This window comes from Crocodylus siamensis, chromosome 14 (assembly GCF_052110815.1).
Source record: "Crocodylus siamensis isolate JL-2025a chromosome 14, ASM5211081v1, whole genome shotgun sequence".
NCBI lineage: Eukaryota > Metazoa > Chordata > Crocodylia > Crocodylidae > Crocodylus > Crocodylus siamensis.
Window position 1 is genome coordinate 1,093,202 of NC_143408.1, and position 24,112 is coordinate 1,117,313.

At 45.7% G+C, this 24,112-nt stretch overlaps 1 protein-coding gene across 2 annotated transcripts; it reads left to right on the top strand.

Moving 5' to 3' along the window:
- Positions 1-1,694: 1,694 nt before the first annotated feature.
- Positions 1,695-23,274, top strand: UPF1 (UPF1 RNA helicase and ATPase). 2 transcript variants are annotated; one of them, XM_090028091.1, is made up of 24 exons: positions 1,695-2,142; positions 8,358-8,500; positions 9,258-9,347; positions 10,020-10,187; positions 11,062-11,242; positions 11,383-11,544; positions 12,113-12,197; positions 12,376-12,474; positions 12,978-13,095; positions 13,664-13,823; positions 13,967-14,085; positions 14,280-14,444; positions 14,636-14,750; positions 15,103-15,246; positions 15,632-15,845; positions 15,970-16,087; positions 16,664-16,820; positions 16,981-17,123; positions 17,846-18,020; positions 18,886-18,967; positions 19,400-19,561; positions 19,989-20,206; positions 20,678-20,800; positions 20,912-23,274. In XM_090028091.1, exons 1-23 carry the CDS (start codon positions 1,918-1,920, stop codon positions 20,795-20,797), a joined length of 3,363 nt encoding a protein of 1,120 aa, XP_089884217.1. In that variant the 5' UTR covers positions 1,695-1,917; the 3' UTR covers positions 20,798-20,800; positions 20,912-23,274. The 2 variants fall into 2 exon arrangements, with proteins under 2 accessions (XP_089884217.1, XP_089884218.1); XM_090028092.1 differs by having other exon boundaries at positions 12,987-13,095.
- Positions 23,275-24,112: the final 838 nt, after the last annotated feature.

Genomic DNA, 24,112 nt, shown 5'->3' on the forward strand with positions numbered 1-24,112 from the left:
CACCTAAAACCAAAGTCCTCTGTGTCTTCACAAAATGCCCATGCATCATCTCAAATGTTCTTCAGCTTGGACCTGGCAGGACCATTTCTGAAGATGAATAGAGAGCTCAATTTCTACAGCATATCCAGTTACAGACCCTCTTGTGCAACTGTTTGCCAAATGTGCAAATAGTACAGTAAACAGTAACAAAACTTGATCAATCACAGCCAAATTTCCAATTAGTCAAAGACATAATACTTGATACTCCTCAATGCCCATATGTCTCAAAATGATTTAAAATGATTAATTAATCTTTACAGTTTAGTGTGAAATGGGTATTTTTATTTCTAATTTACAGATAAGAAACTAAGGGAGGAAAAGAGGAAATTAACCCAGGGGTTGTACTTCCCAAATTCCTGGTTAACCACTACACCACACTCTCTTAGTGATGTGGGAACAGATTCAGGGAGCCCTCAATCCCAGCCTCCTGCTCTAGCCATTCGGACCCCGCATCACGTGGGCAAGGTGGCTTTTGACATGTAACCAAGCATCCCTGGACACGGGGACGTGATCAGTCCATTGCAAACAGGGGCAGGTAGGCAGCCAGTGCACGGATACAGCAGTCCTCCACTCTGGATACAAACTCCTGATAAAAAAGGGAGGGTGAAAAATCTTGCACCCCTGCAGCCGTGAGTCTCAACCAGGGTACAATGTCACCCTGGGGTGCTCTGCGATCCTTTCAAGGGTGCCACACAATGTTAGTACTGTTCGGTGTGCAAATATGATTCTCACGATAAACCCAGACAATCCAAATAGGAGCGTTAAAAAACACTCTCACCTGTTGTGATCTTTTGGAGTTCTTTGCAACGGAAAGATTGCAATCAAAAAAGGACCGAGAACTAAGCTGGCATTTTTTGAGGGCAGCTATGTGTCTAACGGGGTGGATTGAGTCTAAAAAGGTTAAGAACCCCCATCCTAAAGGATAGGTACAGAGATTTCTTCTCTAGCAACAGCCTAATAACCACAAGTCACTTAAAAATAAGGCTGAAAGGGCGCTCGAGGGCCACCTGGTGCCGTTTGGGATTGTCTGGGCCTGTCTGCACCATCCCCAGCCAACACTCGCCCAACCAGCACCGGAGGTCTCACAGCCGCACTCAGGGCTCTTGGACCCACCTCAGTCGGACGCTGCTCTCACGCCCTGGGAGCAACCCACTCGTCCCATGCCCTGCGACGCTTGGCCGGGTTCATGGACAACTGATCCGCGCCCCCCACAGCCACCGCCTGAGCATGGCTGTGCCCCCCAGTCTTCTCTGGTGCAGGTTAACCCCCAGGACCCCGCCTGTCCCCACAGGGCGGGACTCACACATCTGGGCAGTGCTACTGAGGGGCAATAGTAGACCTCGTCCCTCCCTTCACCTCACTGAGGGGCAAAACATTCTCCCCTTCTCTTCACCTCATTGAGGGGCAATAACAGACACCCCCCCCCAGTCACTGAGGGGGCAGTAGCAGATCCCCCCCTCCCTTCACCTCACTGAGGGGCAATAACAGACTGCTCCCAGTCACTGAGGGCGGACAACAGACCCCACCACGAGGAGCAATGAGAAACAGCGCTTCTCCCCCTCCCTTCCCCTCAGCGAGCCTCCGGCCCCGCCCCGCCCCTCCCCCCGCAGGTGTGCGTGCTACGTCACGGGCGCGGCGTACGTGGCGCGGCGCGTTGGCGCTGGCGTGCGTGTGTCGTCACGGCGGGGCCTGGCGCGCGGCGGCCGCACGGTTGGGTTCGGGCGCGCGGCGACCGTTGGCTCCTTGTCGCGGGGCTCGCGCGCGGCCTGCTCCTGCTCTTGCCCCCGCCGCCTCCTCCGCCTCCCGGGGCCCAAGCGCGGCGTGCGGTGCGGTGCTGTGTGGTGCGGGGGGCCCGGCCCGGCCCGGCCGGCCGCCGCCATGAGCGTGGAGGCGTACGGCCCCAGCTCGCAGACGCTTACCTTCCTGGACACGGAGGAGGCCGAGCTGCTCGGCGCCGACACTCAGGGCTCCGAATTCGAGTTCACCGACTTCACCCTCCCCAGCCAGACGCAGACTCCGCCCGGGCCGGGGCAGCCGGGGCCGGGGCAGGGCCCGGGCGCGGCCGGCGCGGGGCAGGGCCCACCGGGGCCCATCGAGGCGCAGGTGAGCCGAGGGGTGGGGGGGCAAGGGGATCACCCTCCTCAAGCACGTGGCGGCGGGCGGGCGGGCGGCTCCTCGCCTCGGGCCACCGCAGCGGGGCTTTTAGGAGAGGAGTCGGCAGGGAAATGCAACCTTGGGGCTCGGCCCAGGGCCGCTTCCTACTTGTTTAGTGAGAAGTGTCACCAAAAGTGCGAATCCCAAGACTCTGAATGCATGAATGCCAATCAAGCAGCACCCTGAAAGCACGAATCCCAGAAGCCAGGGCAGCAGCTTGTGTGTCAGCCCCTGTTGCCATTGCCTGGGGCCTGGTCCGGTTCTTTGGGTAGATGGAAAAACTATAAAGCACTACAGCTTTGTTCCTTTAAAAACAATATAAATGAAACATCAATCTTTCATTAAGTGGGAAACGGCTCTGGGCTGAGCCCCACAGCTGCATTTCTCTGCTCTTTTATTGAAACAACGAAATAGTCGGGGGAAACGTTCTTTGTGAACTTGCGGGCACAATCCCCTCTCATCCGGCATCGGGACTCTGTGCTGGCGTGAGATCATCTTCAAGGAATGAAAGAAGCGAAAAGTGTCCGTGACAATGTGGAAATAGGTAGAAATTAGGAAAAGAAAAGGGAGATGGGGGATAGGAGCCAAAGGAGTAAGGGAGACTCTTTAAGGCCCAACTTCAGTTGGGAAAATGGGTGATGTTCTTCCCCACCACGGGGTCGGGGTGGGATGGGGTAGGGTGGTTCTGCTGCTACCTGGGGCTTTGGCCTGGGCTTGGGAAGGAAGGGGAGAGCACTGCTCGGGGAGGGAGGAAAAGGAGTTGGGATCATACAACTGCAGAAGGAAGTATAATCATTGAGGATTGCCGATGCCTCAGATTTGTGACTTGGACTCTAGGAAACATGTATTAAAAAGAAAAACAGTGGTTTCATATGGTCGTAGTAACATCAAGGCTGCAGCGTGTTATCCAGGTCGCTACAGGCTGCCCATCCCTGTGTGTGTGGTCCTGCTGCCCTGCAACGAGCTGTTTGCAAACCGTGGGGACATTAAAATACAAGTTTTAAAGGTGAATTGAAATGCTGATAAAGCCCAGAATCAATTCTAGTATGTGAAGTATGTTTCATTTTGGGTTGTGAAAGCTTGCGTTCTTACTCGGTCTGTGCTCCTGCTGCTAACTTATCAAAGACAGAGTTGGGGTTGTAGGACCCTGTGTTGGTTTTAGTTGCAGTTGCTGGTGTCAGTAGCAGAAACCCAGACCCCTGAACTCAGGTCTTGACAGGTATTTCTCGGTTCACCTTTGTATCTTTTTCTTGTGCGTTTATTTGGATGTCAGATCTGTAAATTCAAACCTGGGTGCCAAAAAAGCACGCATGGTGACAGGACGGCTTGTTTGGTAGGGTAAAAAATAAACTTTTTTTCCAAGCGGTACACAGGTCGATCTCATCAAAACCCTGTGTGCGCCAAACCTGTAAGTTTAACCGGGTTGTATTGTCCTATGTGTATAGGTATAGTTTCGTAGCATACGCAAGTGCCATGCTTGTACCATATATCATCCTGTCATAAGTTTCTAGGAGCTGTCACACCACTTCTGTGTTTTGTTTGGTGGTTTGCTCACATCTGGGGGATTTTCCTGGTTGAGTGCCATACCAGTGTTAAAAGTCTCTGCCTTGGGATTAACACTAAAGGCATTTTCCTGTTTTGAAGTGAACAGGTAAAGAAGATATTGAGGTAGCAAGGATAAATCTACCCCCACTCAAGGGAAAATCTTATTTTGAGTTTTATCAACAAGCTGCTGAATAGTTTTCAAAACTGGCAAAACAAAACAAAAAAAGAAGTGCTTTTCTTCATGTTTACCAAGCCTGTATTTTTTTGCTGTTTTTTAGGCAGTATAAACTATAGTGTACCTCGGACCAAGTTTGCTTTGCGTTTCCAGTTTCGGTACATATCTGTCCAGACTTGCGCCTGTTAACAGACCCAACTTGCAACAGTATAGGAAATGGCACTTTCCCACATAAGGGCTTTCTTCCTGTGACAGGCATTAAGCTGAGCACTTTGAAAGTTGTTGAAGTCGACTAGTGTTCCACTAGCAAGGGAATAAGGGGTCAGTAGTGCACAAGTGATGGGCATACAGTTTCTTGCTTCACAGGTCAGCTGATCCAGCCCTTTTCTAAAGCCTGTATGTAAATCAGCCTTTCTGAACTCACTGTTAAACTCCTGATCTTGTCACTACATCTGTCTTACCTCTGTTTCTCACCACGTACTTCCTCTTCTCCCTTTCATATTCTCCAGGGCCCTCTCCAGGCAGAGATTTAAAATAGGTGCTTTTGGCACATTAGCTCATATGCCCACTGACAAGTTTTTTAAAGTCTACTGTAGAGGAGGGACATGGCTCAACTCAACTGCTAATATGCTCAACTGGTTGAAAAACTGCTTGGCGGAGGATAGCCAGATAGGGCTGTAGCCTGGAGTGTGGGAGACTCGGGTTTGGTTTCTTGCACCTCCAGATCTCTTATGTGATCATGGGTACGTTACTTGGCCTCTGTGCCTCACTTTTCCCATCTGTAAAGTGGGGAACTCTGAAATGCACTGCCCCATAGGACACTGAGGGTGGATAGGTAAATAGTAAAGCACTTGTACTCTAAGATAAGGTGGGTTATATGCCTGTAATAGATGGAAAGGGCGCTGTGCTTCCTGTCTACACGAGTCTTCTAAAAGCACATGGCCTGAAATGCTGACAGCACACCTTGCAGTCTAGCTGTATACGGCTCAGGTGTTCATTGTGTAAGGATTTGTACATCTTGCTGAAACTGTCTTTTTGTCATTGTCCTTCTTCTCTTCTTGTCTGCTTGGACTCGCTTGCTTTATCCCAGTAAACAGAGATTTTATGTTCTTTGTTTCTTAAAGGCCTAGAACATGCTTCTGGCTACTGAAAAAATCCCCAAATGCTCCTTCTGGGACAGCATATGATCCTGTCTTGCAGCTAAGTCAGGCAGTGCTGGAATGGGTATTATACCCGGTAGTAATCACAGAGACGTAGGGCTGGAAGAGGTCATCTAGGTCACCTCCGTAGAGTCGAGTCCCATAGTCTGAAGTGGACTCTTTTCCAGCAACGGGCCTGGCATTTTACCTGTTGAGTTTTGCAGCTGTTTCCGCAGCTTTAAACATGCTGTCTGACTCCTAAGCAGAAGGGCAGCAGGTGAATATGCTTTTGCCTGTGTATGCATCATCTACCAGGGATTGCTAGCTACTGGCATAGGCAGTGCTTTTTGAAGAAACAGAATAAAATTTCCACGTTATTCTTGTTATCATTGATTTGGAAAGTAACTTATCCTCTCAGGAGAAACTTCTGTTCAGAGAATCTTTCAGGTACTTTATCTCAGCAGAGACAGCAATGCCATTAAGTAACTTTGTCCCCAGGGTTTTCTCTGGTGTTTCTTGTTGATTAGTTTTGCTAAGGAACAGGTTAACTACTTCTAGAGTGCCAGTTTCTCTTAACCTCCCTCCCACATTTTAAACAGTTTATGAGAGGGTAGTTAAATTCATTGTGCTGAAACTTGGCAGTCAGCACATTTTTAAGCTTAAGAGAAGCCCCCCTTTAATAGCTGGGTGACAGTGTCAAACTTTTAACAATATGTACAAAAGCTAAAATTGCAAGAAGGTTTTAAAACAACAGTTGAGTCACTTCCTCATTGCTGGTTTGCCAAGCCCTGAAAGGAGGCGATACGTTTTTCCTAGCAACAGGTGACATCATTCATGCCTGAAGATGTGAAAGGATGAAAGGTCCCGAGCACCTACGTTGGGCGGAACGGAGCACGACACAGCTCCGAGCCCTTCTCTTCACTGCTGACATGCTCTTAATTTCACTTCATTTCACCCAAGGAGCCTTTTAGTTTCACTGCCCTTTGAAATAATAATAGTAGAAACAGTTGAAAAGCCTCTATAATTAGTGGCACCAGTTATCCACATTTGTTTAAGTATTCAAACATTTTGATTAAATTTATCAGCTGACTTTTTAAATGTATCATTACTTTTTCAAATAGGCCAGTTACAGTCGAAGTGTCATTGGCACATGTGTGGCGGTTGTGCTTGTAAGAATTCAAATGAATTTGAGGTGTGAATATTCTCTGCATGTTTCATGACCAGTTAAGCTACTTTTATATGAAATGCCAGTTTTTACACTTAAGGAACTACCTGTTATCTTTTGGTGGGTGGTGAGGCTGGGAACCATCAGTCTAATCTGCTTTTGTGTGCTGGTGCAGTTTCTCCAACTATTGGAATTGTTTCTTCCTCTCTGTTTTATTAGCAGTATTGATCCCTCACATTGCTGTATTCTTCGTTCCTTAAACCTGTTGGCTATCATTTTAATAGCTACATTTGCAGAGCATTACATTTATGCTAACAGTTCACACTCTTAGGTTAATGGGAGGCACATGGCCCTGCATCCTGTACTGCACCTGGGATACTTTTATGGTTGCAAGTTTCAGAAAGTGTTGTAATTTGTAAATGAGTACTTACTTGTTTTCAGAATCAGCTGTGGGAATTGGATGTTAACTATCATGCACACCAAAAACTAGTTTGCAGAGATTTCCAGATGGGATATTCAGGGAAGTGGGTTTATGTTCTCCTAATTTTATGTAACTTTTGAATTGCAGGTTGGGGTGGGGGGTGGGAATCTTAAGGCTGCTCCCCCAAGATATCTAGTGTCCAAATAACAATCATCTCTTAATATGGAACCTGGAAGGAGTGCGCCTTCTTACTACTTGGTCTTGGTTCTGATACTAACTACTGATATATTTCTTCAGAAAATCTTTGAGTTCAGTGATGGGGGCTACAAGTCTGAATAAAACCTGAAATAAGTTAAAGGGCTTAAAGGGCCCTGGTCTCCTTTAATGCAAGGCTTTGCTTTCTTGCCATTGGGCTGGTGGGAGATGATGGAAAGCAGTATTTCATTGTTTGGGGGAAGTAAAGCAATTTAATTTTAAAGTTACTGATATTTTATTCCCCAACCCCAAGGGTAACTAGCATGTAGTACTGATTCAGAACAGTACGTTAAGCCTATGATAATCAATGCGGTCGGGTTATCATGTTTACTTTCCTGATGGTGAATTTAGGATTAAGCAGTATGCCTCTCAATATTATTCCTAATTGTTTCCTTGTTTTTCGAATGCTGTTGTTCATAACAGATTGAAGCTGAAGCCACCAGTTCTACGTGGCACTGTCTTTTGTACTAGTCTCACTTCAATCTGAGTTGTCTCAGATTATTTTCTTAATGACATTCATTCCTGGGATTCAAAACAAGTAAACCCAAATCGTTCCAGATATGGTAGAAGACTGGAAATTCATTATATACTAGATGTGTCTGAAAGCTTGCCATTATCTTGTGGGGCATTCTTGCCTTGTGCTGATCCCCAGTAGTTGGAGAACATAAAAGCCAAATATATTTGTACCATGAATAAGCCTTGTACTCCAAGCTCTGCTGACACATCAGCAGCAAGTGTTGCAAGGTTTCCTACTTGGGTGGGTAGTGCTCCAGTTGTGCCAGGATATTTCCATTGCATGCTTGGTGTGTATAGATAGGCTTTATTGCTCTGCATCTTTGACATACTGTTATTCGGAAACTTGGCTGATGAAATATCTGTTAACATTATATCTTGTGGTACTTGTTTTCTTGAATATTTTATAGTGATAATGGCACTTATTAGGTGGGGGTTTTTTCAATTGAAAGACTTATGGAAAGCTAGAACATGCTTAAAAATATTTGAAGTTCATTAATTTTCATTCTGATCTAATATGGAATACAGTTCTGTGGTGCAGGATGTTAAAGTTAGTTCTGCACTATATGTGCAGTATGGATTTTGGGTTGGAGAATTAGACATAGTTGCGGCAGACTGAACAATTTTTTTTTGCTTAGAAAGAGTTGCTTCAGTGTATTTTTTCTGCACCCCTCATTTCTTCAGGTTTTGGTTCATTTACTCGTGTGCATTTCCTGTGCTGTGATTGTGATGACCCTTTTGTGAATAAGCAAAGGGGAAAGGACAGAAGTGTTCATTTAGTTACCGATATATGCTCCTATGGTCCGTACTTGACATTTTTATCTCCCTCCTTCCTAACTGTCTTCAAATTATCACAAGGCTTTGTGAAGGAATGGAAGGTACTGGCCTCTCAGCTTTCTGGCATAGGATACAGTTTGATTTTTAAGTTTAACTACCCACTTTCCATTTTAGGTTAATGGACCTGATGGCATCCTACAGAATGGTGCTGTGGACGATAATGTGGCTAAAACCAGCCAACTTCTGGCGGAGTTGAACTTTGAAGAAGATGAAGAGGACACCTACTATACCAAGGATCTTCCTGTGCATGCTTGCAGGTAGGCTGTGAAGGGGAGCTGCTTGGGCTTCAGCATTCAAAATGAAAATGGCATGTCTCTGGGGCAGGCAGTGTCACTAATCTGAGTTGTCTCAATGCAGATATGCTGCAACTTATGGTTCTTCTTGTCTTGGTTTGCCCAAACTTAACTGCGGGCCAAAAGAAATGAGCATCTCAGTAGCAGTGATATTTAGCCAGATTTCATGGGCGTTGGAGACGCATGTTAGTGTGGTGTTCTGAAAGCCTTGGAGGCAGTGCTGTAGACATGTTCAACTGATGTCTTGTTCTGTTTAGTAAATACACAAACGCTCAATTGGCGCACAGACAGCACGTGTGTAGTTTAGCCTGAATATGAGCAGCTTTCCTTTGCTGCAGTGTCTGTGTACCTTAACGTTGCATTGCTGGGAAGATAGTGCCCTCTGGTGAGCCTTAAATATGTAATGGATTGGCCAGCTCACTTTTCAGAATCGGGCCCCCTGCTGAAATGCTCTCACTTACAATCAGGGTGCGTTTGACTTCAGAATGAAATCTGCCATCGTGCAATGTGGATGGACGCGAGTGAGACCGAGCTGATCGATACAGAGTTGATCAAAATGACAGGAACATGGAATAATATTTTAACCCATGCTTGTGGTGTTGCTCTTGTGCTTCTGCTTGCTAGTTCCATCTTTTGTCTGTGTTTCAGTGAATAGTTTTTAATGCTTATGTCCCTGCAAATATAAAGTTACACGATCTAGTTTTTCCCTGTTTTGTTCTAGTTACTGTGGCATTCATGACCCAGCCTGTGTGGTTTACTGCAACACCAGCAAAAAGTGGTTCTGCAACGGGCGTGGCAATACGTCCGGCAGGTAAGGATCAAGGGACAGAAGAGACAATCGTTCTGTGGTTGCAGGTGGAACACATTCAGTTTCCAGTGTAGCACATGGTACTTCCCTCTGTGACAGTTGACTGGAAAGGAAAGTTGTCTTGTAAGCATTGGCTTTTTAGCTACAGAGCTAACAAACTGTAACTTGTCATGTTCGCTGACAAGTGAGGTACAGGTATCATCATATAAGCTTCCAGGCTCCCTCTTTACCAGCCTTCCCATTGCTGCTAGCGCATACTGGCGGGACCTGTCCTTGTGAAAGGCAGTAATCTTTTTCTGAATGAGGCTTCCAGTCCTTTCATTCTCTCATCCCCTGTTTATTAGGTGAATATGCTGCCACTGCTGCTTTGTATCTGCGGCTATTGCTCAGCAGCATTAATAACTGCTGGTCTGGCCCTGCAGTTGACCCAGGTAACTTTTTTTTAAATCCTTTGACAAATGTCCCATATCATTCAAGCAGTGAAAGACTGCAGCAGCACCACCAGTCTTTTGCTAAAAAGAAACTGGTGTGTTCACAGTAAATGCAGAGGGTTTTTCTGCTTTTTGTAATATTTGCTGAGCTCTTCGCTGGCCTTAAATTAGGACTAAATCAGACTAGGGGCCTGTCAGTAGTTATATGCTATGTACAAACTTGCATATGTTCTGGTTGTTTCAGCCACATTGTAAACCATCTGGTGAGAGCCAAATGCAAGGAGGTAACTCTCCACAAAGATGGGCCTCTTGGAGAGACTGTCTTGGAGTGTTACAATTGTGGATGCCGAAATGTGTTCCTCCTTGGCTTCATTCCTGCAAAGGCTGACTCAGTAGTAGTCTTGCTGTGCAGGTAAGAGAATCCCTTTTTTGGGAGTTCCTATACAGATAGCCTCTTTTTTTTTAAAGACAGTGCTGTTCTCATTGTCATACAGTACAAAAATATTGCTTGTATTCCAGCACATGTACTGGCTTTGCATATTACTTAAAATCACACACTTCAATAAGGACGTCTCTTATTATGGAAGGAATGGAAGGGCTTTCTCTCCATCAAGCTTATTACTGGTTTACTGCATGTTTACCGAAGTAACAAACCAAATTAAGACAAACTTAATTTAGTTGTGGATTGTGGCTTCAACTATATGTGTTTTATTGTGCTGTAGCTTGCCATTGATGGTGACCAGGCACTGGCAGTACCTCTGTCCCCACTGCTTTAACCTATGGCATGTTTTAGGGTGTCCTTGGTATTTTGGATATTGTTCCTTGGAGGTATGGGCTTGAAGTGAGGACAGGGGGATTCCTTGGCTTAAGGATTGCCTATATACACGCATGAGACTCTACTCCATGACGTAACAGTAGATCTATTTCTATGGCAGGCTTCTTGCATTGTGTAACTGAGCATCAGAACTAGCCCTCAGACTGTCTTTTGACATACTGCGTATGGTATACGGTCCTAATGAGCAGTGACCGAGAAGCAGATGCCTATTGAGAAGTTTGATACCCTAGCTGAGCTGTGAAAATTTTCAGTCGGGAAATATCATTTGTTGGGTGATTCTAGAGAAGCCATTTCCATGGTCAAAGCAGCAAATACAACAGCTGATCTTTGTAGATTTATGGCCCAGCTTATTTTTCCTGTGTTACAAAAGGGAAAAAAACTTCATGAGGATAAACTTGTGCTTACACTTGTCTAATTTAATAAATTCTTTTTCAATATCTTGGTTGTGCAGGCAACCATGTGCCAGTCAGAGCAGTTTAAAGGATATTAATTGGGACAGTTCACAGTGGCAGCCTCTTATCCAAGACCGCTGCTTCCTTTCCTGGCTGGTAAAGATTCCCTCTGAACAAGAGCAGCTGCGAGCCCGTCAGATTACAGCTCAGCAAATTAACAAACTGGAGGAACTCTGGAAGGTATGTGCCCCTGCATACACATGGGTTGTGAAGCACAATAGAAATTCTGCTGTTCGTCCTCCCCTGTTACTGTGGAAGGTCAGCAGTTTCACAGCTTGGTCCTTGTGGCTCAGAGCATGACATTTGTTTTCTGATTCTAGGAAAACCCATCTGCAACCCTTGAAGACTTGGAAAAACCTGGTGTTGATGAAGAACCGCAGCATGTCTTACTTCGATATGAGGATGCTTATCAGTACCAAAATATCTTTGGACCTTTAGTTAAGCTTGAGGCAGACTATGACAAGAAACTCAAGGAATCCCAGGTAATGCTGAAAGATGCTTGGTTAGCTACGCTTACACACATTGACAAAGCTAAAATCCCAGTGCTGGGGTTTGAAACTGTCCTGAATTCAGCCTTTTCCTCAACTGTGGTTCTGTGAAAGATGTCCCATATCTGAGAGAACTGACCAGGGTCACTGGCTGTTCCTCTCCCCCATGGAATCTCCCTTGCCTGTCCAACAATTTGAATTAGAATATAAGCTTTCAGTGGAAGTGCAGATGTTAGTTGGGGGTGATCACCTGGCCTGTGAGATCATTGTATGCTTATATAGAATGCCTAAAATGTTGGTGTCCAAAGCAGCATTTGCAAAGAAGATAAAGAAATTGGAGACGATTGAAAAAAGGAACCTCATTCTGTAGAAATAGTTCAATACATGAATGAGGCAAAACTGACTTTTACTTTGAGCATAAATATTTGCCTGTTTTATAACATTTTGAGCCTTTCTGGTTGTTATTTCCCAGCATTAGAGTGAATGGATGATAATCAGGAAATAGGTATGTTATTTAGCAAACAGGTTAAGAAAGTAAAATACGTCTTTTCTGTACAATTAGACCCAGGATAACATCACAGTGAGATGGGACCTAGGCTTAAACAAGAAGAGAATTGCTTACTTCACTTTGCCAAAGACTGACTCAGGTAATAGTGACTTCGTTGCCTATTTCTGCCTTTTGGTGCCCAGGAAGTAGCATTCAAATATTGGACAACTATGATACTGTGATTTGGCACAGAAGAGTTCCAAAATTTTTTTTCTGTTGGAGGGTGGGCTCACCTGTACAGATTTTGGAAGTGTAACTGCTTTTAATTGTCATCTTAGATATGCGTCTTATGCAAGGAGATGAGATCTGCCTGAGGTATAAAGGAGACCTGGCCCCTCTGTGGAAAGGAATTGGTCATGTTATCAAAGTCCCGGATAGTATCCTTTACTTAATAAGCCTTTGAGAATGGAGATGCAGATCATTTGCTTTTGGCTAGACTGTAATTGAGTGAATTAGTGAGTGTGGTTTTGTTTTTTTGGGGAGGTGGGGGGATTGAGGCACTTCAGAGGAAAAAATGGCATTACTGCTGCTTCTTGACCAACCCTGCTTACCATCCCAGTTGCTGGTGCACATAAATTTATCTGCGACTTTGGGCAAGACTCTCTCCAAACTCCATCTCAGTTAAATAAGGGATAATGGTACTCTGGCTGGGCCACTGTGAGGACACATACATTAAGGATTGTGAGCTACCCCAATGCTATGATGGTGAGGTCGTTCTAAATAGCTAAAGGAGTGTCAACTATTGGAAATGGGTAAAAGCGAAAGAAAAAGAAGTGTATTTGAAATCACTGTACTCACTGTCAGGCAAGGATCTGCTAAATGAGTGGAAAACTGCAAGAATCAAACTCCAAAAGTGAGCTATAGATTACTACTTAACGAGGCTCTGCAGATTATGGTGATGAGATAGCCATTGAGCTGAGAAGCAGCGTTGGAGCACCTGTGGAGGTTACTCATAACTTCCAGGTGGATTTTGTTTGGAAGTCTACTTCGTTTGACAGGTATGCCACCTTACTGGAAGAAGGCAGTCGAGATGTTTGATGCAACTTCTTTCATTCAGTTTAGTTGTCTTTTCCTCTTGTTGAATAAAAGAGTAAATTCAGCATCTGTTTTGCAAAATGCCAGGAGATATTGCCAGATTTGGTACCTGCATCTCAATATCTGGATTTGGTGGTTTTTTAGTCGAGAGTCTTTTAATTTGCAGCAGAAAACACCATTTAACTATGCACTTGTGCACCTCCCTTCTGAATGCAGGTATTTTAAGTGTAAGATGTGGAACAAAGAATTTAGATGTACTAAAAGACCATTTTCCCACCTCCTCCTAAAAACTGATGTTGGTGTTTGTTGAGTAAGCTGCTGTATTGGAAATGCCCAAGACTCTCCCACTTCTATCTTGTCCAGAACTTGTTTAAAAACAAGTTTCCAGGTGTTAAAAGTGTGTTTCCTTCCCAAACTGCAGATGTATAAGTTAACATTTTGAGTTTGTGCCTGGTATCTGGTTTAACCTTTTTATTGCATGATTGTAATATTTTTGGTTCATATTTTGTGGTCTGATGTTCTTGCTTTCAGAATGCAAAGTGCTTTAAAAACATTTGCAGTGGATGAAACTTCTGTGTCTGGCTACATCTACCACAAGCTGTTAGGTCATGAGGTAGAAGATGTGATTATTAAATGCCAGCTGCCAAAGCGTTTTACAGCGCAAGGACTGCCTGACCTCAACCATTCTCAGGTAATTCTATCTCTTAGCAGCAGACAGAATTCAATAAAAGGGGCGTGTGCACAGACTGCAGGTCAGATCTGAATAGAAAAAATTTGTAATAACCTAACCTGCTTGCAGTTTAAGTACATGTTTAATGGAAGCATTTCTTTTAGGTTTATGCTGTGAAGACCGTCTTGCAGCGTCCTCTGAGCCTTATCCAAGGTCCCCCTGGCACAGGAAAAACAGTGACATCAGCAACGATCGTCTACCATCTAGCTAGGCAGGGCAATGGGTAAGAGCTCTTAACTGAAAAGCCTGAATCCTTTTATATAAGTGATGGTTTTTTGATAGCTGGAAAATCTCATTAAGCTGTTATGATCAAAATACTTTTTGTTGAGGTTGACCCATCTCTGGTAGAAATGTTCAATGTGGAACAAACAGGTTAAGTGCTAGTCTAACTATTCTCCTTCCATCTAATTTTTAAAGGCCTGTGTTAGTTTGTGCCCCAAGTAACATAGCTGTGGATCAGCTGACCGAGAAGATTCATCAGACGGGACTGAAAGTGGTTCGCCTGTGTGCCAAAAGTCGTGAGGCAATCGATTCTCCTGTATCTTTCTTGGCATTGCACAACCAGATTAGAAACATGGACAGGTAAGAAAATCGTGCAAGAAGCCTCAAGTGTTGGCCAGATACACTTGACCCAATTTTTTTTCTCTCTGTGGACTGTGTTCAACACACATCACTGCAAACTGGCAGGCTGTTCCACGGCATTGAATAACTGAAGTGTTATACTTGAATTGTACCATGATTTCACTTTGAGGGTTAATTCTTTTGCTCTGCAGTATGCCTGAGCTTCAGAAACTGCAGCAGCTGAAAGATGAAACTGGAGAATTGTCATCTGCTGATGAGAAGCGTTATCGTGCACTGAAGCGAACAGCAGAGCGTGAATTACTTATGGTATATATAGCCTCCTTTGCTTTGCTTTTTGGGAGAACTCTGTATTTTGCAGGCTAGTTCTTGCTAGTTCATGTTTGTTTACTTGCATTAGTAATATGAGAAGTATAACTTTTTAATGATTCCTGGGGAACGTAGCTACCTCTCCATCTTGGCTGCATTTCATGAGGAGAGATGTGTAGTTTGTTAAACCTCTTGGGAATTCTTTGGGTTGAAAGTTACCTCTCTAGTGTCCCTATGAAAAGATAATCGGCTGATGCACATCTTAATTATGTTGAGCAACATATTTAATTATTCCCCAAATTCTTACAAATGCTGCTGCTGTAGTACTTGTGCATGGGCTTTTTGTCTCCAGAATGCAGATGTTATCTGCTGCACATGTGTGGGAGCAGGTGACCCGAGACTTGCGAAAATGCAGTTCCGCTCCATTTTAATTGATGAAAGCACGCAGGCTACTGAACCGGAGTGTATGGTGCCAGTGGTTCTTGGAGCAAAGCAGGTAGGTTGGGGTCACTTTACAAATACATCACGGAACTTGTAAACTGATTGGTCACTTTCTGCACAGAGAGGAGGGCAGTTCTGTATTGCTGGTCTAAATTCCTTGCATTCTGTGAATCAAAATCATCTTATTTCCAAGGGGCGATCTTGGCTCCCAGTATAACTGATTCATTCAGTTGTCTAACTGGAAGGTCAACAATCAGTTACTTCATGTTAGGTTAGGGCTCCAGTCTGTTACTAGACATAAAGCACTTGAGAAAATCCTCAAGCTAATTCAGCTGATGATTTTAGAGTAATATGCAGTCTGAATTGAAGTCACTATCAAGCAGCTTGATTTGCCCAAAAGCTTCAGAAGCATATGCAGACTGTGTGCTCCTTCTCCACAGCTGATCCTCGTCGGTGACCACTGCCAGCTGGGTCCTGTTGTGATGTGTAAGAAAGCTGCAAAGGCAGGCCTGTCTCAGTCTCTCTTTGAGAGGCTTGTGGTGTTAGGGATCCGTCCAATCCGCCTGCAAGTGCAGTATCGGATGCATCCTGCACTTAGTGCATTTCCATCCAACATCTTCTATGAGGGCTCTCTCCAGAATGGCGTCACTGCAGGTAAATCAGGACTGGCACAGTACAAACTGCCTTCTCTGTAATGGAGAACAGCAATAGTAGTGGAGTGCCTTAATCTGAGAGGGGCAATGTGAACGTCTTGCTTTGTTCTCTTCTCACTCCTCAGCGGACCGTGTGAAAAAGGGATTTGATTTTCAGTGGCCCCAGCCAGATAAGCCGATGTTCTTCTATGTGACCCAGGGGCAGGAAGAAATTGCCAGTTCAGGCACCTCTTACTTGAACAGGTAAAGAAACTTTAGTGTCAGTGTTACGTTCCAAACTTGCCTAAGTAACACTTCCGGACGACCATTGTGCATTCACACTTAGGGTATGGGTACACATACTCATTTTGAAAGCAGGCTGAGATCCTGCCCAGAGCTGTGATAGCAGAGTATAAATGCATTACAGCTGCAGCCTGCTCGCATGTGCTGCTGTGTGGAAGCATTGGGCCCCGTTTTACACTTCTTCCTGAAGTGCTAATGCTCCTTCTTAGAGTTATTGGAGGTGTCACCTCGGAGCATAGATCACATTGTAAGGACTTAAATGCTGCTTAGTGTGTCGGGGGGAATTACATAGCTTCCCATGCCCTCTGTTGCTCCTCCAGCAAGTGTACTTTGGTCTTTGTGCAGCTGCTGGGATTGCTTGTCCTGGCTCATCTATATGTACTTAATACCGTGGGAAATGATGCAGGCTCAGTTTCTCCAAATGCTTCCCGTCCATTGTGTTATTGGAACGGTGCCTACAGCACTGCTGCAATGCAGCAAAGTAGCAAGTCTTACTAAGTAACTTAAACTGGTAAATAAACCAATCTCTCCTCCTAGGACGGAAGCTGCTAATGTGGAGAAGATAACTACAAAGCTGTTGAAAGCTGGTGCCAAACCGGATCAGATTGGCATCATTACACCCTACGAGGGTCAGCGATCTTACCTGGTGCAGTACATGCAGTTCAGCGGGTCCTTGCATACGAAGCTCTACCAGGTACAAAGCTTCTGACATGGTGGAATTCCAGATATTTGTCTGCCTTTCACATGCATGCCGAGTGCAGCCAAGTGCATTGCGCCGCCAGTCATAGCATAGTTCCCTTCCTTGCACTGGGCTTCCAATGGGACGTGGCTTATGTGGTGTTTCTTCCTTTCAGGAAGTGGAAATCGCAAGTGTTGATGCTTTCCAGGGACGGGAGAAGGATTTTATTATCCTTTCTTGCGTAAGAGCCAATGAGCACCAAGGAATTGGATTTTTAAATGATCCCAGACGTCTTAACGTGGCTCTTACCAGAGCAAGGTACAGTAGTACTCCAGGGGCATGTGGCAGGGCCTTCCAATGTGAGCAAGCTGTTGCCCCACAGATTAAGGTGCTGGGAACACCAGAATAAACCAAATGGAATGTGGAAAAGATTCAGGAAATGATTTGCTGCTTCCATTGTGTGGTGCTCACAGGTGTCACTGTAAGAGCAAGAGCGGGGAACCCAAGCAGGCATGTGTGTGCCAGTTAACACTGAGGCTGATTCCACTTTTTTTGACTCTTCTAAATGGAGAAATAAGCCAGTACTGCATAATTCAGAAATTGCATTGGAGGCGTAGAGGTCAAATTTAAGGCTGTCAGCATTTAACTGCAGGCACAGATGTCAGCAGCTCAGCTAAGACCACATGTTTGAACCTGCTGCAGTCCCACGTGCAGCTCCTCTCCTGTCTGCCCTTGACAGCTGCTGGTGCTGGCAGCCCTGGGGAGCTGCGGTGAGGAGTGTGCATGAAACCAGTTGGGATTCTGGGAACTCCACTGCTTTACAGGAAGCCCAGAGCACGGGTAGTTGAGAGGTGCTCTAGGATCTGTGCTTTTCTTGCAGTGCATGCATACTCTGATGGGAGGGGGCATTGCAGCCCTGGAGGGGAAGAGTTTGCCCTGTGAACTTGCATCTAATTCTGCTTTGTCAAACCATTGTATTGGGTGGTGGGAGGGGAAGAGTTGACTGTCAAGTGTATCTGATTTGGCTATTGGCTGTACAGATATGGAGTCATTATTGTTGGAAACCCAAAGGCTCTGTCTAAGCAGCCTCTTTGGAACCACCTGCTGAACTACTACAAAGAGCAGAAGGTGCTAGTAGAGGGACCACTGAATAACCTCCGGGAAAGCCTCATGCAGTTCAGCAAGCCTCGTAAACTCGTCAATACCATCAACCCCGTAAGTCCTGGCCAGCAGATGGGTCTGTCTTAACCTGGATGAGAGAGGGGAAATCTAACTGAAATGGTCGCAGTGTTGCTGTGACACCTGTTTTGTAGCCAGGAAGGCTTTGGATCCTGTAGGAAAGGGCATGAATGGCAGGTGTGACTAACTTACTGCAGGGCTAGGAATGCATTGCTGCCCCTTGCTGGCTGTTTCTGGAGGCTGCGGGGCTGGCTCCATTGCATCTTGAAGTCCTGCTCCTGCTTCCCTGAAAGGAGAGCCTGTTGTGGGCAGAGGGGCAGGTGGCAGCTGCTCTGGCGTCCAGAGGGTTCTCATTGCTGGGCCCTAGCAAGTCTGGACTCTTGTGTTTGTAGCTGCTTGCACGCGACCCAGAGGGCTGTCACATCTGGTTCCCCTCTAGGCCCAGCCCTGCTGGCTGAGCAATCTCCTGTACTTAAGCTCTTTCCCATTGTGGGTTTTTAAATCTTGGGAGTGGCCTCCAAAACGAGCAGAGTGGAAGCACCAGTCCACTTGTGGAGAAATGTCAGGTTTCTGACACGACTCAGCCCAGTTTAAATGGGCTTCGTCTCATTGTCCCTCAGTAAAAAAAGCAAAAGTAGCAGTAAAATAAACTTTTGTCGCTCATCAGCAGAACCCAACGGTAAGAACAGAGCAAGAGAGAGAGTGGAAAATGATTCAGTTCAATCAAACTCAAGCTGGGTTTAAATTTCAAACTTTCTTTAGACAGTTTTTGCAGCTAAGTGTAGGTTGGCTTAAATGACAGATGTGCACCACTTTCTAGTGGGGCACGGATTCCCTCAAAGCTCCAAGGTCACGGTGGTTCAGTTGGTAACATTCATTTATCTTCCTGTAACACTTCCAGGGTGCCCGTTTCATGACAACTGCCATGTATGATGCACGTGAAGCTATTATTCCAGGATCTGTCTATGACAGGAGCAGTCAAGGTAGAGGAAGCTCTGGGAGGACAACTCCTTCATTCACTGTTCCCTTTCTGTCGCCATTAGAAGGGATCTTTGCATTTTGATGTAGAGGCAAGATTTCTCTTGCACTGCCTTGTGAGCCTCAGCAGCCTCTTCCCCCAATAAAACCCCCCCCCCCAAGATGCAAGAATGTAGCATTCCCACAGAATTCCTGACTATATTCAGGTTGCAGCCATGGTGAGCTGGATAAAAATTGGTTTCATTTCATTAAGATGTTAATGTTGCATCCCCTGCAAGGTGCAGAGAAGGGGCGAGGCTTTCTATGGGGGCAGGACTGTAGAAATGCCTGATGGTGGTGGGCCCTCTAGATACCCGGACATTCCCGTGTAGGCAGGGAGCAGAGGTGTGTAGAACCAGTGTGATCTCAAAGCTCCCCTGCACTGTTGCCTTCCCTAGGGCGCCCATCCAACATGTACTTCCAGACTCATGACCAGATTGGTATGATTAGTGCTGGGCCCAGCCACGTCCCTGCGATGAACATTCCTATCCCTTTCAATCTTGTCATGCCACCAATGCCGCCACCAGGATACTTCGGGCAGGCCAATGGCCCAGCGGCAGGTACGTAAACGCTAGCTAGCTTCAGTCCAACAAGTGAAGATGGCGTATTGTTACTGGTAACTGCCTCTCCTGGAAGGAAAGGGCGGAACCTATACAAGGGCACCTCAGGGGCCCAGGAGAAGGAATGCTTTTCACTGACTGCTGCCAGGTGGGCCAGAATTGTTGCTGGGGTCAGGAAGCTGCATTTCCTTTCTCAGCTGTAAGGCTGGGCACATGCAATGTAGGGTCACTATCCATGCTCTAAGGAGAAGTTGTCACCTGCTAGGATCTAGCAGTCTGCTCTAGGCTGCCTCTAAAGGCTTGGATGCATAGAGAAGTTGTTGCCTGAATACACATCATGCATGGTATTTTAAATGACCAATGAATGTTTCACAAAACGTTTGAAGTAACCGTTCCTGCTTGGTGCGCGGTTGGTTGCCTCTTTCAGGGCGCGGCACACCCAAAGGGAAGACTGGCCGTGGCGGGCGCCAGAAAAATCGTTTTGGGATTCCTGGAACTAGCCAGTCGAACCTTCCCAACAGTCAAGCGAGCCAAGACGTGGTGTCCCAGCCTTTCTCCCAGGGTCCACTGACTCAGGGCTATATCTCCATGAGTCAGCCATCGCAGATGAGCCAGCCAGGACTCTCCCAACCAGAATTATCACAGGTAGGAGTAAGACGTTCTTACCAACAGATTGCTGGGCTCTGTATGCACATGGAGGCAGGGCGTGTGTATATGGATCCTCCTATTTTTATAGTCCTGGGGTGGTTTTCACTTCCATTTCCACAGATCCAAAGCCTGAAAAATGTCAGTGGCCCCTTGAGGTGCACCCTTGTAGTCTGGTGTTGCCTGCATCTCCCATATGTCAATGGTGCCATTCATTTTTATGTGGTACTCTCATTTTCACCTAGGCCCTAACCTTAAACTGGCTCCTTGTTGCAAGGTGAGAGTTTTGGTGCCTTCACGGAACAAATATTGGGCATTACAGTAAGACTTGCTGCTCTGTCAAAGGGTCCACTGGATTTGCAGCAGAGCTGATTAGAGGCCGAGGGCTCCAAGCTGCCATTAAACACACAACATGCTTGGGAATTTAAGTCTCCAACTCTTGTGGTAATGACAGAACGTCTCTCGTTTTAGGACAGTTACCTTGGTGATGAGTTTAAATCTCAGATTGATGTGGCGCTGTCACAGGATTCTACCTACCAGGGTGAACGTGCATATCAACACGGTGGAGTGACGGGACTGTCACAGTATTAGAGTGTAAGGCGTGGAGGGTGTCGGTTGATTCCTTACTCCTGTGACTTGAGCTGTATTTGGTGCGCCAGCAGGAGACCAGTCAGTAACGTCGCCGCTGTCTCTTTCTGCCCTTAGGTTGAGGAAGAAGAGCTAAGCTTGTGTGGAGCTTAGTTCATCAGCATTTTATTCTGGGTAATAAAAAAAAATAAAATAAAATGGATACCTGTTTTCCACTGCTAAAACTGAAGCACCACTGTGTGAGAGCAACAGGAGAGAGAGAAACCAACCAACGGAGAGGAGAGAAAGGAGCGCGCGCGAGAGAGCCCACTGCTAGCTCACTGAGACAAGGAGACTGACCGGAGAGGAGAGAGAGCACCGAAGGACTGGCTGGCGCCTCACTGGGAAGGCAACTCGCCCTGGAAAAATGAGTGGTCAGCTGAGTCCCTGCTCCCCCAGTCAACCAAGCTCGAGAGAAGGGCCTTAAGCAGGTTTCACTTCATTCCATACTTCTCTTTGCGAGCAGGGCTTTGCTTTTCAGAGCAGAGGGGAGAGGAAAACCCTCATCTCAGAGTTCTTCCGTTGTCTTTTCCCTTAAAGAGGTTCCATATCCTCACAGCAGCTGCCTGCGCTTTAGAAGCAGAGGATTTGAAAGGAAAGATCCTGTCCCAAAGCGACAGTGAGCCGAGCAGAAAGCCTGCAGAACGTGGCGCTGCCAAACTCTGAGATGCAGGTTTTGTTGTCCAAAGCTGGCTCTGAAATTCTAGTGTCATCGTGCCGCCTGCTTTCTGAACGGGTCTTTCGTGGCAAGGTGGTTTTAAAGAGATCCTTTCAAAGGAGCACTGGATTTTTAGAAGTTTGTCTCTGAATTCTTAGTGGTGGACCTGGGAGATCCTTGTTCTGAGAAGCTTACAAACCTAAATTAGAACACCAGCCTGGAACTTTCAGTGTGATTCAAAGTTGCAGCAATCAGCCTCTTCTTCCTACAATGGATAGCAGTTAGAGGGAAAGGAGCCTGCGCGCTCAAGCAGGAGGAGGGTTTCAAAGTGTTTTCTGTATGCTTTAATTGGCTACTGTCTGGACTCTACTCTGTGAAAACAAGCCTTTCTGTAAGATGAACTGTGCGCTTAAAAGGGGATGGGTTCCTGTGCCCTTCGGCCCTGGAGGAAAAGACTCGAAGGCCTGCATTATTCACTCCCACTAGCGTTGGGAAGAAGTAGTGGAAACTGGGGATTATATTGGTTTTGAAGTAAAGACTCTATAACGATATCAAAGCAGGTTGGAAAAAACATGGGGAAAGCAGGCAGTTGTTGGAAGGTGGCCTCTGGTAGATGGGTATAATTAGAGATCACGGGTTAGGCTTTTGTGTGGCTTCTTCAGTGATTTAATGCAGATAGCTGAAAGATGCAGGTGGTAGTTAAACCCGGAGACTTCTTTTCAGTTAGTAGACGCAGCTGAGGCATCGCTCCTAGCTTGAGAAATAGCTGGGAGTCCAACTGAAAACAGCACATCAAAAAAGCCATCCAGTTTCTAAGTTGTACCCATGTCTTAAGTCAGATGGGAACACTGGGAGCATTTTATTTGTGTTTAAACCTTTTTAGAAACAGTGCAGAGAACTTCGATTCGTACTAATCCATTTTTATCAAATCCCTAAATTAGAATAACCTCTACCTCCTAATTGGCCAAGATCAGTAGAGTGAATCGCTAATCTAGGTGTTTTTAAAGATTGAATTAAGTTAGCTTTATAATCAAAGGGCTCCAAGTGTTTCTAGTCTTTGTTTTGTTTTGTTTTGTTGAGGACTTTAAAATGCCTCTCATATGAATGTATTGCAAATAACGTCTGCCCCCCCCCTTTCATGACTGTCCTTTCTGTAGATTGTGGACCCGCTTTCATCACTTGTACTTGCTGTAGCTTTTCAAGAGTGTCTCTTCCCCCAGGATAGATCAGGTGTAGCATAACCAGGTTTTCGGAGTAGTGTGCACACGCTAGAGCAGGGGTTAACCTGTGTGTTCCTGCAGAGAGAATGCTGTTCCAAATCGGCAAAATAACTTAAAAGCCCCTCCTGATCGAAATGACCGTTCTTGCCATACAAAGCCTCGAGTTTAGACTTCCAAAATGTGCAGAGAATGGAGACACAGGCCACCTTCCTTCACGTAAGATGGACTCTTTTATTTATTAACATTGCCGAAGGGCTTTTTAATTTGTTTTCCTTCTGGGTATGCTGTGTAGTCGCATAGAGTTTTGAGATAGGTTTAAGCTGTAACCCTTTGTGCAATGCAATCCATTGGGTATGTAGTCCCCTTCTCTTCCCTCCCCCCTTATTTCACTGTTTGAAATGCTTGCCTCTGCTTTGTGCTGTTTTTCCTTTGTAGCAGTTACTCTGAGTTTTATAAAACCACAGACATCAGTGCTAGCACGATGTTACTCTTTTGATTTTGTCTGTTTGTTTTAAACCTGTTTGTCATCAATAAAAATATTAATAAACAGCTGTTGCATTCAAGCTGGAGCCTCTCTTTTTCCATCCTCGCTTCAGCTCTTTTTGAAAACCTTCACTGAAGTTTGGCTCAATTTCCAATTGTATAAATTTCTCATGTTTTATTACATTTTTAACACAACCTAGTACAAAAGTGGGGTGTACAGTGCATACATGAGTAAGCAAATGAACTGTAAAAAGTCTGTTACAGGTAAATGTCCTACCCAGGTCCCCTCCTCTGGGCTTGTCCAGTCCTGCACATGCCTTAAGAACAAGCATCAATGGGAATGGTCAGGAGCCTGATGAGGCACAGCCTGTGCCCATGCACGGATGTTGCGCAGCAGTGATGTGGGTTGGAAAAGGCTTGTAGAAAACCAAGAGAAGTGACAAGCAAGCTGGAAGTGGGGGTAAGATGGTGCCTGATTTGATATGCCTGTGTGGGCATCTAAATATCCTCAGAGCTCCTTTTTGCTCTGCTGGTAAACCAAGACTATGTTATATTTGCTAAGGAAGCCTTTCAAACAGGCTTTATAGCAATGTCTAGGCCTGGTCTCATTGCCCCCCAGACACGCATGGTAGAGCAGTCAGATGTCTGGCGATGGTGGAATTTGGGTTACTGCGCTTGTTCTGCCCTGTGATCAAACTCCGGTCAGCAGCCAACCTCAGCTATGTTGCATTAAGGTGACTTTACAGCTATGGCTTGGCAGAAAGGATTTGTTTCATCCCTGTCTGCTCTGGCTCACAAGATGAGACGGGTAAGAATCCTCGCTTTTGACTACAGCAAAGAGCCTGCTGCTGTCTCCAAGTCATTTACTTGGCAAGCACAGGTAGGGGCCAGGTGAAAAGCCTCCTCCATGACCAGATG